This window comes from Aythya marila, assembly GCF_965140915.1.
Source record: "Aythya marila genome assembly, chromosome: 21".
NCBI classification, from domain to species: Eukaryota; Metazoa; Chordata; class Aves; order Anseriformes; family Anatidae; genus Aythya; species Aythya marila.
In genome coordinates this window covers 3,457,153-3,472,448 of record NC_139062.1, presented here as the reverse complement: position 1 = coordinate 3,472,448, position 15,296 = coordinate 3,457,153, and the positions used below count along the sequence as shown (strand labels likewise).

General features: G+C 50.3%; 1 protein-coding gene across 3 annotated transcripts in view; it reads left to right on the top strand.

Moving 5' to 3' along the window:
• The window catches only part of ACAP3 (ArfGAP with coiled-coil, ankyrin repeat and PH domains 3), a gene marked incomplete at its 5' end in the record, with an annotated part of 62,811 nt that extends 48,791 nt beyond the window's left edge, over positions 1-14,020 (top strand). Inside the window, 15 exons of one of the 3 annotated variants that reach the window (XM_082776979.1) lie at positions 2,019-2,131; positions 4,779-4,830; positions 5,262-5,362; positions 5,772-5,883; positions 6,229-6,437; positions 7,350-7,419; positions 7,534-7,628; positions 8,038-8,252; positions 8,955-9,059; positions 9,511-9,612; positions 12,352-12,444; positions 12,612-12,832; positions 12,968-13,077; positions 13,317-13,427; positions 13,517-14,020. In XM_082776979.1, coding sequence (XP_082633105.1) covers positions 2,019-2,131; positions 4,779-4,830; positions 5,262-5,362; positions 5,772-5,883; positions 6,229-6,437; positions 7,350-7,419; positions 7,534-7,628; positions 8,038-8,252; positions 8,955-9,059; positions 9,511-9,612; positions 12,352-12,444; positions 12,612-12,832; positions 12,968-13,077; positions 13,317-13,427; positions 13,517-13,664 — 1,857 coding nt within the window. In that variant the 3' untranslated portion in view covers positions 13,665-14,020. Of the gene's footprint in view, positions 1-2,018; positions 2,132-4,778; positions 4,831-5,261; positions 5,363-5,771; positions 5,884-6,228; positions 6,438-7,349; positions 7,420-7,533; positions 7,629-8,037; positions 8,253-8,954; positions 9,061-9,510; positions 9,613-12,343; positions 12,445-12,611; positions 12,833-12,967; positions 13,078-13,316; positions 13,428-13,516 lie in introns of all 3 variants that reach the window. The other 2 variants (XM_082776981.1, XM_082776980.1) reach the window with 2 other exon arrangements.
• Positions 14,021-15,296: the final 1,276 nt, after the last annotated feature.

Here is a 15,296-nt window from a genome sequence, read left to right as displayed (position 1 = left end):
GGGGGATGCCCAGGGACAAGAGGCAGGCTGCTCCTTATTCCTCAGCTCTCCCTTGTCTTGAGCCTACTTTACAAATCCAGCTTACAGCTCTGGCGGGCATCCTGCCCTCAGCTGCCCTGCAGTGGCTGCGTTGACCTCAGCGGAGTTGCTCAGGGATTGCAGCAGCAGAAACACGTGCAGAATTTGGCCTGGGGATGTTTCCTAACCAACGAGGAAAAGGGAGAGAGAAATAGCATCCAAGTAATGTAGCACCAGTCAGCCTTTCTAGCAATGTGGTGCTAGGTTTGGGCACCATCCAGATAGCTCTGCCTCCTATGAGCTGCAGGTGTGCTTGGTGTTTTGGGGTTAATTCCTTCTAAAACCGGGTTTGGTGCGGGTCAGGGTTCCCTCAAAGGTAAGGAACAGCTCCATGTGCCTTCAGCTCCTCTGCTTCAGCCCTGCGGGCTGTGGAGAGGGGTAACACAACGCAGGCTCCACGAGGTTAAACCCACACCTGGCTGGACTCCGCTGGCTTGCAGTGGATTTACTCTGACGCACGTGGCCCATCTGTTCCCCCTGCTCTCACCACGCAGCACCCTTATATAAGGGCAGCTGAGATCACAGGGGGTGTTCAGACCCTCACCCCTGCTTTTACAAACCTCTTCCACCAGGTGTCATTTCTAAGAAGCCCCCTTGGAAGGGTTTTTGTGCTGTGTGCTTCCCAACGAAATCCTTATTTTGGGGTATTTGGGGTATTTATCATCGACCCGTGCAGATTCTCACCAAATTTAGCAATTCTCACTTTGGAGCAGCTCTATGGAAATCACACACTCAGATGGCCGTGGGTTAGAGGCAGATTTCCTCTAGCCTTTGTTCGCAATACGAACATGAAAGGCGTCTGTGGAAGAGCCCCCCCGTGGGAATCACCCTCTTACAGCAAGAAAATTTGGGGCAGGGCAGGCTCGTTTAATTGGGTGCCTTCCAGCCGCGTTCCCGGTGCTAATTGGGCATCACGCTGGCTTTCCGAGGCATGACTCAGCCCTGTCCCATTACATCCCCTCCTCCTGCATCAGTATTATTCTGATGACACCTCCCAGGCGAGCTGGCATCTCCGAACGTGCAAATAACTCATCCTAATGAGGGCCGAGCGCGCGTTGCCAAGCGACACAGCATCGTCAGGGTCTTCGTCTGCAGAGCTCGAAGGCACGCACATTAATGGGGCTGCTCTTCACTCTGCTCGGTCTTTGAACCGAGCCATGCAGGGAAAAATACTTGAACTCAAGAGAAAGGGAAGCGTGGGTGGGATGCATCGGGAAATGGGTGGGGGAAGAGAAACGCGCCGCAGCTCCCCAGGTTAGGGGGAAGTCAGGTTTCACGACCCGGTTTCTCAGGGGAAGGAGGCAGATTGATGCCCAGGGAGGGTAATCCCATGTTCTGCGGGAGCAGCTGCTGTGCTCCCTGCTCCGTGTCGTGCTCGCCAGCTGTCAGAGTCCACGAGGGCTGTGGTGAATCAGGGCCAGCCCTGACAAATCGCCGCTGACTGGTGGCATACCTGAGAGACTCGTGCGAGCGCAGATTGGAGATGGCAGATGATGATAGCTAATGAAAATGGGATTGATCCGTCTTCTTTACCCTCTGGAAACCATCGTGCTGCCTTGCCTTGTGCGAGAAGGTTGGGATTTGCTCTGTTCCTGGCCCCTTGCACATAGAGATATGGCAGCAGCACCGCTGAGTCGCGTGGCCAGGTGAAAAGCACATCCATCACCTTCCCATTGCAGGCTGCCCCAAACATTGGGAGTTTTTAATCCTCGCAATTACAAGCTACCTGCCTTTCTACTTGCCAGCTACTAGAGTGGGAAACACAGCACATATAGGACGTTCTCCAAGCAATAGGGACAGATAAGCTTAGGGCAATGAGGACAATTCCTGCCTGCAGCCCCCTGAGGCACCGGGATGTGCTGTGAGAGACAGCCCTGCCTGGATGTCAGGGTCTTGAAAGAGTCTGGATCAGGACAGAGTCTGTCTCTTTCTATTTGCAGGACTTCTCCTACGATGACTCAAAGGTGGAGTTCAACGTCGATGCCCCAAATGGAGTGGTAATGGAAGGCTACCTCTTCAAGAGAGCCAGCAATGCGTTCAAAACATGGAATCGGTGAGTAACGACTCGTAGTCCACCTGATATCCGGGCCAAGGCTCTGAAGACAGCTAATACCAGAGGAAAACTAAATTCATCACAATTCAGAGGAACATCGAACAGCAGGACATGTCTGGTTTTCAAGAGCCACAAGTATCAAACCTGTCAGTTGTAGGAGGGGGAGATGTGAGAGTGGGAACATCAGCTGTGCTGCTGAGAGCTGAGATGGCTTTTTGTGCACTGGCCCTGCTCTTAATTGCTCATAAATATTTCATCTGATAGATCACCAGGAATGCCAGTCTCATATGGCTCCTTCAGTAGTTAGGAGTCTCTACAGCTGCCAGAGACCTTGGGAAAGTGGAAGCAAAGGTTTCATGTTCTTGCCTTGTTCGATATTTATGTGTTTAGTGTCCCTCGAGAGTGCCGTTGGGTTTCATATTTGGTTGTGCAACCCTTCCAGTGAGTTTCTAATGCAAGAAATCGATGCCTTTTTGGCCCACATTTCCTCCTCTCATTTAACAGAGAAATGATATAATATTATGAGACCTGGTACTTGGCTGTGGGGTACACTCAGAGTATGTGCCACAGCAGGCTTGAAATATGCTGTCATTAGACTTTGGAATAAATAAACACGGGGTGATTCAGTGAACAGTCTGTGGGATGCACAGAAACTGCCTGTGTTTGCACAGGGAAAAGATCTGCAATTACTGGAGATCTCTGACTTGGTTAGACCAGGGAGTCCTCTCTAGGACTTGCCCTAGTACTAAGGAGAGTCCAGTCACATTTTAGCAGTATGGTTTTGCCTCTCAGGCTCTTATCCCCTGACATTTCGGCACTAAGCTTGCAGTTGGAAGAACCAGAAACAACAACAGCAGCTCTGGCCTGGTGCATCATCTGTTTGATTTCAGTGCTTGCCTGGAAGGTATTGCAGGTGAAATCTTAGCAGCCTTTTAGGATTTTCCTGCTTGGTGCTTCATAAGCAGACTACAGCCTCTGTCCCTAGACGTGCACGGTTGCTTTCACTGCCTGCCATGTGTCTGTGCAGAGGAGGTCATCCTGAAATGTGTCAGGTTCGTGTCACGACCTGTACATCGAGAGCTTGGTTCTTGTGGAAGAGGTGAAGAGTTCTGCTCAGCTCTCTTCTCCACCTGGCTGTGAATTCAAGGGGCACCCCCTAAGGCATTTACCCTGGAGGGAACGTGATCCTCTGAGGCTTCCAAATTTTCCTGGTGTCTGAAGTACAGCTAGTGGCAAGGGCTCCAAGTTTTCCCAGGCCCCCCAAATCTGAGCTGTCCTCCCCCGCATCCTCCTACACCCTGGTGATACACAGCCTGTATCTTCCCCACAGCCTCCTCCATCCCACCCACTCTTAGCCACAGCTCCTGGCGCTTACTCATCGCCCTCCTGCTGTCACTCCACCGCTTACCGGTGCTGCCTCCCCCTCGTGAGCAGGGGGCAGGCAGAAAACAACAAAATCCACGGTTCAGCTGAGGTTAGGAGGCAGCACCAGGCAGCAACGTGTGCCCTGGGGTGGCAGAGCAGAGAGCAGAACCAAGAGAAGCTTTCTGCTCTGCTTTGTGTGACAGCAGCATTGCTCCTGGCGCACAGATCGTTACTGTCACAGCAGCTCAGAGATGCAGAACCACACGAGCTCATCAAACGGGGCTCCCACGTAGGTGGGATGGCCTCCAGTTACCTGTATTTTCCCGTTTCTCCGCAGACATGTCAAGTCCTTTATTGCTGTTGCCTTTTATCTCCCCCTTTAATGTTTCAGCAGTGACAAAAGAAAGAGAATCCTGTCTCATCTTATTTTCCTAGGGAACCCAGTTCCTTTGCAAAGCGAGCGTGATACAGGCTCAAATGACAGCCTGCTGCAAGCTCTTTGGCTCTTTGTACTCAGATGTTTCTTCCTGAGGTCTGGTGGTGGTGGCCATGGCTTTCGTTGCCCTCCGGGATGAGGATCAGGTTGCTAAACCTTAGGCTGTGTTTTGGGATGAGGAAATGGCTCAGGGGGTTGGATTTAGCACTGGAGATTAAGCCACCAGGGACTTACCCCTGCTATCAGCATCACATGGGCCTTCTCTCACTTATATTTTAGTGGAAAGCTGGCCCTAAGGAGGCAGACTCCCTCCCAACACACGTGTCCTTACTCTAGCTGCAGCAAGCAGGAGCTTTGGCGTCCAGTTTGACCTCCCATAGTCTGTTGTGGCTACAGAGAACTCAGCATATCCTATACCAACAGCCAGGTGTGCAGCCTTTAAGATAAACACCAAATATGCCAGGTCCATCCAGCCCCAAGCAGCACACCGTGTCCCACAGGCACTGCATTTACTGCCTGCACCAGGGTCGATGGGCACACACAGGCTTCTGCCCCGGTAATCCTAGGCAGCAAGATGGACTGCCCTATTCCTGCCCTTGCTTCCTCCTTCATATACACTGACATATCTAGGGCACAGCATCTCGATGCCAGGAGTCATTCCCTAAGGCTCTAAACCCTTTGTTTATCCTCTGAGGGAGGGCACCGGGAGAAGCAAGGGTTTATGACATTAGTTTTCAGCTGCTTTGAATAAATCAGACTTAAATGCAGAGATCTTGTTCTGCTGCAGAACAAACCACCCGTGTAGAGCTCTGCCGTTCATTTCTCCTGTTGTCTGTCTTCCTGCAGGAGGTGGTTCTCCATACAAAACAGCCAGCTGGTGTACCAGAAAAAGCTAAAGGTCAGTGAGGCTTCCCCAGGTGACCCTGGCAGATTGGCCACCTTGTGTCCTGGGGACTTCTGCACCACGGTGGGGAGGGTGGGGTTGGCTCAGGGGGATGGCAAGCCCATTCAGGCACTGTTATGCTCCAGAGTTAGATGGTGCTGAGAACGAAGTGGCAGCAGATGGTGTTTGCAGTGGTCTAAATCTCCCTGATCGACAGAGGAAGGTTGACGTCCCCAGTCAGCTGGCCCCTGCATGCATTTGTTGTCCCAGTCTTTGGTGCTGTGCAGCCCCTTCCTGTTGTCCTGGAGTTTCCCCATGGTGGGCTGGCTCAGTTCTTTCTGGCCCCAGCATGTGGTAGCCAGCAGGGTTTGGGGAGGAGTGTTCTGAGAAGCCCGATTCTGACAGGTTCAGGGAGCTGACGAAGCTGCTTGTTCTCTCCCTTTCAGGATGTCCTCACGGTAGTGGTGGAAGACCTGCGGCTCTGTACTGTCAAGCCATGTGAAGACATAGAGAGGAGGTTTTGCTTTGAGGTCGTCTCACCTACCAAGTAAGTTTGGTGGATTCCCTGGGTCATCCTTATGGCAGCTGGAGTGTGCATGGATCTGCAAGAGATTCCATTTGAGCAGATGTTGCCTTGTGTTATTCAGTGTTGGCTGGGATTCTCCAGAGTCCCTATGAAGCTTATCAGATACCAGCACAAGCCAGATGTGGGACACACAGACCTAATGTATATACAGACTGTGAAAATGGCAATGCTCAGCTTTCCAAAACTGCCTGGAGGCTTTGAAGATGGAGCACCTCTGACAGTGCGAGCATGTAGGATTAATTTTTGCCACTGTGTCTGCCAAATTAAGGTGCTGCCCCCATTGGAAAGGTTATGCTGTGGATGAAGCAGGACAGTTTTGACCAAAACACGCACTCTTTTTGTTCTTCCAACTCTTTCCTTTCTCTTGCAGGAGCTGCATGTTGCAGGCTGACTCAGAGAAGCTGCGTCAGGCCTGGATTCAGGCTGTTCAAGCCAGCATTGCTTCTGCATACCGGGAGAGTCCTGACAGCTATTACATTGAAGTGAGTGAGGGGTCAAGGAAGGTCCCTAAAGGTGTCTCAGGGCCCTAGCAGTGGGCTTTTGGGCTGTGACAGGTCCAGTGTGGGTGAGTGAACATTTGGACCATGGCAGCAAGCTGCTGGCTGTCCTAACTGATGGGCAACAATGATAATGAGCTGCATTTCTAGATCAGGGATGGGGTGAAGCACTGTCTTGTAGCACTAAGCGATTAATGAGGCCCTATCCTTTCCTTTCCTGGACTAGCACCAGCTCATTCCCCTTCAGATATTGCAGAGGCATTGAGAGGACGCACTGCAAAGCTCCAATTCCTTCCTTGCAGACCCTAGACCCCTTTTTGTTCCCTGCAGAGGCTGGACCGGACTGCTTCCCCGTCAACGAGCAGCATTGATTCCGCTACCGACTCGCGGGAGCGCAACGTGAAAGGAGAGACCATCTTGCAGAGGGTGCAGAGCATCCCTGGGAACGACCAGTGCTGTGACTGCGGTCAGCCAGATCCCCGCTGGGCCAGCATCAACCTGGGCATCCTGCTGTGCATCGAGTGCTCTGGCATCCACAGGTACTGTGCACGCGTGTGCTCTGTGGCACCAGCCAGGGGCATAGATTTCAAGCTCCTAGAAAAAAGGTGGAGCATGGGTTATAACTGAATGATGTCGGTACAGATGGATTCAGACAGTTGCTTGCTGCAGTGCTCGTGTGCAGGTACAGCTCTGTGTGCAGCCCAAGCCCTGTACTTCCCACACAGCTGCTGTAGTTGAGGTTGGCAGCCCACGTAGCAAAAGTGCAGAGTCTAGCTCGAAGTACATCAGGAAACAGCCTGAATAATTCGGCTGTAGTGATATTTAGCTCTTGCTTGCAAAGCATTTCACAGACATCAGCTAATTAAGTTCACACAGCTTTAGAAGGCAGAAAAAAAGATTAATTTACACAGTCCACTTTTAGCACTTGTGAAAAATTGAGCTGTTGAAACAGGAAGCCTGGCTGTTTTTTCCTGCTGTACTGCATTTGTGTTATAGAGCTGAGAAATTAACTGCCACACTCTCTCATTCTTCACTTCCCATGCTTTGCAATTCAACCTGTTTCCTGAGCCTAAAATGACAGATAGCTGCACCCATGAACACGCACATAACTGCAACCCTGAGCAATGCTTCCACTAGCAAACTGACCTGTTCCTATCAGTATTGAGCCACCAGACACCCTAGTAGTGTGCACCTCAAGTAGGGAAACCCTTCTCGTTAGGGGTCTAAAGACAAGGAAAGTGAAACAGAATGTTTCAGAGACAAATAGTACAGAAGAATAGCTTTTAATGTGAATAATGTTGTGGCAGGGGATTTTTTTATCAAGCTTTTGTGCTATAGTTATGTCTGTGTAGATGAATACATAGGAATTGGATTTCTATTGCTCATATTGTGATAAGTGATCCGTTTTGAGGCATGTAACCATTTTGTTTTCCTTTCTTTTGGATAAATAGGAGTCTGGGCGTTCACTGCTCCAAAGTCCGATCTCTCACGCTGGACTCCTGGGAGCCAGAGTTACTGAAAGTGAGTGGTGGCTTCTGACACCAGGAGTTGGACAAATGGTGGGCGTGGAGGGCCTCTTGGTGGCAGAGGTAACTCCTCACCTGAGCATTTCATTCCCTCCCTGTTGTATTGCAGCTGATGTGTGAGCTGGGGAACAGCACCATGAACCAGATTTACGAGGCGCAGTGTGAAGAGCTGGGACTTAAGAAACCCACAGCAGGGAGCTCCAGGTGAGTCTGAGTGCGTGGCCTGGTCCTTACAGCCCCGTGGGGAGGTATCCACCTACACCAGCCCCTCAGCTCTCTGGAAAGCCAGACTGAGTGGGTCTGGCATTCAGTGGGGCCCAAACTCTCTTCCTTGTGGTGCAAATGGCTTGGGGAAGGCTGGCATGTGATGTGGGCTGGGGCTGAACATCCATTTCCACTCTCAGCCACATGCTGCGTTCCTCAGCTATGCTTTGAAAATTTTGAAATATTTTTAGATTTGAGAACATCTTTCTGCTCCATTCAGGCCTCGGTGGCTTTTAGGACTCAAAGCCAGGTTGAGAAAACGACCCATAGCAGCTTTATCTTCTTGTGGCTATTTGCTTTAGATGAATCTTGTGGCCCTGTGCACAGCTTTATGCTGTTCTTCTCTTAGGCAGGACAAAGAAGCCTGGATCAAGGTGAAGTATGTGGAGAAGAAATTCCTGAAGAAGCTGCCAAACGGGGAGGCTCTGGCAGAAAACGAGCGGAAACCTCGACGCTGGTGTGTGAAGAAGTGCCAGAGGCACAACAGTGCCACGAAAGCACCCACAGCTCGTAGGAAGTACCGCCACGAAGCAGGCAACGCGTCGCCAGCCATGTTGTCATCAGGTGGGAACTTCCCTGCCCCAGACAGAGCTGTGTTGGCCTGGCCACCACTCCGTAGGTGTGGGCACAGCTGCCATAACACGTGGCCCTGCATCTCCGGGCTCTGCAGCCTGCTGGGGGTATAAGCAAAAGTGCTTTTGCACAAACCTTGATGCAGATCTTTAGAGCCGTTTCCTAACACTTCCCATGTGTTTGAGGAGGTTCTTCTGGCTAACGGAAGAGATCTTTCAAGGCCAGGTTGGATGGGGCTTTGGGCAACCTGAGCTAATGGAAGGTATCCCATGTCAGTGGGTTTGAAACATGATTTTTAAGGTCCTTTCCAAAACAAGCCATGCTATGGTTCTATGATCTTTTATATCAGGGTGATCTAGCAACTTCTAAGCTGTCTTTGCCTTCCTTTGTATTCCAACTTCCTGCTTTTTAACAAAAGAAAGAAGCAAATCCATTTAATTTTACCTACCTGGTTTGTAATGGAGGCCACATTTATGAAGGCTTCTGGCTGCTCAAAATGCTCTGGTATGACTTGGTCTGCAGTGTTAGCACCAGCTATGGTGGTTGTGTTTTGGTGCTGTATGTGAGCATGGTTATGGCACTGAGAAACTCTGGGGTATGCAAGTTCAGCCCGGGTAAATACAGCTGTGGGACTTTGCAGTTGTTCATCTGCCTGTTATTGACCATGGACTTCAAAATCTCTCTGTAAAACAGCAGCCACGCTGGAGAGGAAGTTCCGTCGAGATTCCCTCTTCTGCCCTGATGAACTGGACTCGCTCTTCTCCTACTTCGACACTGGTGCTGGCTCTGGCCCACGCAGTAAGTACAAAGAAAGACAAAGTGCCCCTGCTTCTGGCACCCTTTACCTCCCAGCTGTTCTAGGGCGTGTGCATGGCACCAGACTTGAGGCAAGGTATCGGCCTTCCTAGAGAGGCAGGCAGCTGACCAAACCACACACACCTTGGGTAAATGTCTCAGAAGAGTGATGGGGAGTTACTTGCACCAACTCCAACCCATCGCTCTTTTTATTGCACTCGTTATTTTAATATCCTATCAGTCAGTCCCCGGTGCTTGCATTCTGGTGGATGGGATTTTTTTCCCCACATCTTTTACTCCCAGACTGTGCATTCCATCGTCCTTTTCTGGGTTGAGTTTCGGCTTTTCCTTTTTTTTCCCTTTTTTTTTTTTTAGCAAGCGTTACTGCGGACAATTTTTCTTTTTGTGTTTTGTGACGATGAACTCCCCTCATATTCCGTCCACCTTCCTCTAGGTGCCAGCCACATCTCTATGCAGCATCCGCTAACAGGTGGCCCATGGAGTGGCAGTGGCATTGGTCCCGGTGGGAGCGGTACGCCGTTCCTCCTGGACGGAGGTAAGGTGACGCTCTGGCAGCTAGCAGCAAAAGAGACGCCCAAATTTTACTTGTTCCAAACCAAACATCAGAGGCAGCTCTGTATTTTCTTGCAGCCAAACAACTGGAGCACGTAAATGACCCGGGAAAGGCAGGCGGGCAGGCTTTTGAAAGGCTAAAAAGCATCGTGAGGCTTCCTGCAGTCAAGTTGCTGCATCTGAAAGGAACAACTCTCTCAGATGAAGGATCCAAGCCTGCACATGTGGGCAGCACATGGCAAATGGGATGTAAGAGGTGTTGACCTCAAACGCCCTGCATCTGTCACAGACCAGGAGCATGGCCTGTTATACTCTGATGAGGAATAGTAACTTTTTAAAACAACTCAGCCACTTCACGTTATTCAGAAGCTCGTACGATAGTTGAAGGTCCTGTGTCAGCCCAGCAGAAAATCACAGCCCTTTGTACAAGCGCATTTTACCTCTTGAAGTCAATGAAACAGGTGCTTTAATGCTTGTCTGAGTCAGTGCCTTACAGGCTGTCCCAGTTTCAAGGAATTCAGCACTATTAGTCAAGCAGAAACAATAGTTTGAGTGTAGGACTTCAGAGTTCAGCAGCCTTATCTGGGTCCTGTGGAAGAAAATAGGAGCTTTAGCACTGATTCAGTGGGAGCAGCACTGGCAATTTGACACATTAATGTTCATGTGCTATGAGCCAGAGCCTCCTTTCTTGCTTTGATGTAAATCTAGTGTAGTGCCATGTAACTCATTGGAGTCACTCTTCACTTGTGCTGCTGTAGTGGAAAGCGTGGTCTCACCAAGGATTGTTTGCTGTCTACAAAAAAACAGCAATAATTTTCCCAAATTATTTTGGGAATAACATCAGCAAATCCAAAAAGGACAGGCATGATGTGTGCTGCTCTAAGCCTTTCCTGGGAGCTGCATTCACCAAGTCAAGAAGTTCCTCAGTCCTATCTGTAAAACTAATCTGGTGATTACTCACTACTTGCAAAAGCTGTTTCAAAACTGGACAGTCTCCAAAATTCCTGAGTGAATGAATCTGAATAACAGAAAGCATAAGTCCAGAAAAATCCATCAAATTCATGTGACAGGAGTTTCTTTGCTGCTTGATCCGTGGCCAAGGGACTCTGTCTTGAGTCTGCTCTCTAGTTTCTTGTATAGTTCTGCCAAGCAGCTTTGTACAGATCAGTGACATTGAAAGCTTTTGCCCAGTAATTAACTGGGACAGGAACATGTGTTTGTCCATGGCATGAGCAAATATACTAGCAGGGTAAAGGCTGGCTGCTCGTCTGCGTCCAAGCCCGGCTCTGGATGATGCTATTGCCATTACTATTATGAATGTTTTGTTTTTTATGCCAGAAGAGAATTTGGGCTCCTTTTTGGAGGTGATTAGGACACCTCGTGTACCCTGAGCGCGAGTGCATGATGAGATAATCAGCGGTGGATTGACAGTAATTAACACACCGCTCCAAATAACTCATTCTTTCTCTTAAACAAGTAGGAGATCAGAAGGCACAGCTTCCTGAGGCGTGCTAAGGAAATTACTCATCGCTCTGTGCAAAACACAGCAGTTACTCTGAAAAACGACCTATAGTTAATTGTCAATCAGTGTAATAATGACACCATGCAAAGAGCACTAACAAAATATTGGAGGCTGCAGATTCAGCCACCAGCATGTTCTTGTGTGGGGGTGGATACCCAGAAGGTGGGAGTGTAGATCTGATTACAAAAGTGGATCTACACTAATGCATTGTATAAGAATCTGGCCCCAAATGTTTGTTATGATTTGACTGAGATTTTTTTCTTCACTGTTTTTTTTTATTTTTTTCCACCAGTTTTAACCAAAAAAGGATTTTGAAAGGATTTTGCTTAAAGGTAGGAGCAGTGACTGGCTGGATGTAGAGCCCAGCCAGTGTTCCCAAGGACAAGGCATCCCTCAGGATGAAGGTGATGTCCCAACACCTTCTGCAGGGGCACTGCCAACACTGCTTTTTCCTTCCCTTTTTTCATTTTCTTGACTGCTTTTGGATCCAAATTGTAGAATTGCTCAGCCACTTTGTGTCCTTGGACAAGTTGTCTCCTGTCTTCTGACTCCGCTTACATGTAATCAGCTGCCTTGTAACATTCACCAGGAAAGGTGGGAAGGACTATAAAGAGGAAAAAGGGTGAATAAGTGAACAGATGCTTTAAGAGTTTGGCTTGAGATAAATATTATTGATATTATTTGGCCCATTCGTGGTCAATAATCTACTCTGAGGGCAATGCATTTTGCAAATGCCCCAGTGACAACTGAAAAACTTTGGAGAAAGCTCAGATGAGAGTGGAAATTAAGCTTATTAGTGGTAAAAGCAGAGGGGTGTCTCTATTTGCTAACGACACTGCGTAACCTGCTGCAAAGCTGTCTCTGCTGCTGCTCTGCTCCAGTCTACGTCACGGCGTCCCTCATGGATTGCAGCAAGTGCTGTCCTCAACAGCCCAAAGTGCCATGGCAATGTTGGAGTATCCCTGCATGAAGGGCAGCGTGGGGACACGGACACCATAAGGCTTTGCAGTTTTTCCTTGGGCAGTTTTACTGAGTGGGGCTAAATGGGGTAGCAGCGCCCTCTCCCTTGCCAGCAGCGCCCGGTGCAATGTGTGTGTGACGTTCTGCGCAGCCCTTTTTCCCCTGTGGTCTCAGCTGTGCCTGGTACCGGAGTGCCCGGGTATTAAAATGGCCTTGGTTTGTCTTCTGTTGGCCCTGCAGGTCTGAGCAGTGACAGCGGGCTCGGGGGAAGCACGGACGGCAGCACGGATATCCTGGTGTTTGGCTCCGTGGTGGACAGCGTGACGGAGGAAGGTGGGTGCCACGCAGAGGCTGGTGATGGAGGTGGCATGGGGAGCAGCTAGAGCCGAGGCAGGAGGGATGGCCAAGACTAGTTGGTGTACCCAAACCAACAGGAAATATAGAAAAATGGAAATGCCAAGCTTTTGGGTCATGTTTCGGCATCCCTTTCTCCCCCTCAGAGTGCGAGGTGTCAGAGGAGTCCAGCGGTGAAGCAGAGATTGAGCAGGAGGCATCAGATTTGGAGGACCTGCGGGAGCTGCACCCTGGCTTGTTGGTCTACAAGGCGGCACAAGCCCGAAACCTGCCGCTCATGGCAGAAGCCCTGGCTCATGGTGCTGAAGTCAACTGGGTGAACGATGAAGATGAAAACAAAACTCCTCTGATTCAAGCCGTGATGGGGGTATGTTGTGCTTGTTTGGGAATGGGTGGCCTTGACTCCAGTTTGGAGCACGCTGACAATAGGCAGCTCGCAGGCAGGTACGTGCTCAGTACAGGAGGGTGAGTTTGAAAATAAAATTCCTCTTTGCTTTGCCAGGGCTCCTTGATAGCCTGTGAATTCCTGCTGCAGAACGGGGCAGATGTTAACCAAAGAGACAGCCGAGGCCGGGCTCCCTTGCACCATGCCACGTACCTGGGGCACACTGGGTAAGTCCTTTGCATGCCAGCTTGCTCCATCACCCTGGGCTGAAGCTTCTGAGTTGCCACAAAGTCATGGGATGGGAAGGGGAGCTGTTTTTTTGGTGGATTTCCATCCCAAACAGCGGTTCAGAGGGGAATCTGCCCAAGCAAGGAGAGCTGTGACTGCCCGTGGGGGGACTGTGCTCTGTGCCCACTCCAGCGTGGAGGTGGGATTTCTGCTGATGGCCTTTTCTTCCCTTCTGCAGCCAGGTCTGCTTGTTCCTCAAGCGAGGGGCGAACCAGCACGCAGTGGACAGCGACGGGCAGGACCCGCTAAGTATCGCAGTCCAGGCGGCCAATGCAGACATCGTTACCTTGTAAGTGCCTCAAGGACCCTCCTTTCTGCCTGTAAGTAGCAGAAAGGAAGCCAAACCTCTCCCCCTTTGCTTTCTCTGTTTCGCTCTAGGCTGCGTTTGGCCCGAATGAATGAGGAAATGCGAGAAGCAGAGGGCCCCTTCGGACAACCAGGTCAATATCCCAGCAACAGCCCTACTGAGCTCCAGTACAGGAAGTGTATACAAGAGTTCATCAGCCTTAACATAGATGAGTGTTAGTGACAACTCCCCCACCTCCCCTTTGCAGTCTTGAAGTGGGGCCGGATTCCTGGGAGCCCCGAGAGCCCCATCCTTGGTATATTGGTGTTTCTTGCAGATTGGTCTGTTTTTGATGCCTGCGCCTATAGGTTGAGATGCGTGCAGGAAGGAGGAGGGATCTTTCCTGCTAGCATCAAGTTCTCATGCTTGACTACTGGATGGTTGGTTTTGTGTAGGAGATTCTTAGGGCATAACCACAGACCATGGCGTGTGGACTCGAGTGAGTGAAAAGTATGGGAGAAGAGTTTAGCATTAAACAAAACAAAACAAAAAGAAAAAAAAATAAAAAAAAAAATAAAAAGAAAGAAAGAAGAAAAGGAAACCCTCTATCACCAGGAGAAGCCCGCCAACACTAGGATCAGACGAACCTCTCTTGTCTCTGTTTCGGTGCAGTCACCACGCGCTGAATTCTCGTCTGAGCCGTTTGGAAGGGATTCTGATGGGGAGCCCTCTCCTGGCAGTGCGACCAGCAGCCTGCTCTCTCCTGGGACTCTGCAGCATCTGGGAGCTGCTGGGGCCAGTTTAGAAAACTCAAATGCAACCTCTAAGTCGGGAACAGGCTGTTTCGTGGGGCAGATGCTTCGCTGCACAACAGAAGGGGTAGAATTGAGAGCCATGGCTACCCACCTCACTTGCTCTCAGGACTATTACCAGCCACGCTCCCCTTTTTTTGGCCTTGGTGGTTAGCTGGTCAAAGCCATAGCTCACCTGCTTCCTGGGCCGGGATGCGCTCTGCCCGTGGTGTGAAGCAGCAATGCTAACTTTTTTTTGAGGCTGGGAGAAGCTTGTCGCTGGCGATGGGCTTTTCTGTCAGGGAAGAAAAGCCAAGTCCAACTGCCACTGCCAAGCTGGCTGGCTGCACGATACAATTTGGTTTGGTTTGTTTCCTGGTCACCGTATTTCTGACTCAGTGTCTCTGTGAAGGAGACTCCTACCTGCATGTGTATCCCTCTGCGCTCACCCCGCATGCTGAAGCATGTGAGTAGGGCATCTCAGCAGCTGACCCGGGGACTTCGGCGTTTCCCAGTTCCAACGACCAGCAGAACCTTATTTTTTTTCTTTCCTTTTTCTGGTATTATTCTTTGCTGGAGTGGGGGAATGTGTTTCTACTCAGAGCACTTTGTTGCTGGTGTTTATGGTCTGTTATGGGGTCCTGCTACAGTGGCCCTGCAGAGATGGTTGGGAACTTGGGTGCCACGCTGAGATGTGCTCCTGCAAGAGCCACTTCAGAACGCCCTCAGACTGCTGTTGGCATCAGAAATTTTCAGGACTCGTGGGCGGCAGCCCACAGCTGGTATTCAGCTGCTGGCTCTGGGCTTGGGCCATCGTGCCTTACAGATAGTCCTGAAGGGGTCGGGATCTCACGAGGAACACAAATACCAGGCAGAGCTCCCCGTCCTCCTGCATTACATCGGCAGTGAGACACAATCATGCTCTTTTTCATCCACTCTTTGACTTCCTTTCTTTGTAAACGGGCTGGTGTCTTGCTGCAGCCCTTGGGGGGGGTCAAACCTTTGCGGGTTTACTTCTGTCCTCAGATGCCAGCACAACCCAGCTCCTCGCTTGAGATAGTGCCCTCAGACTGATCCTACA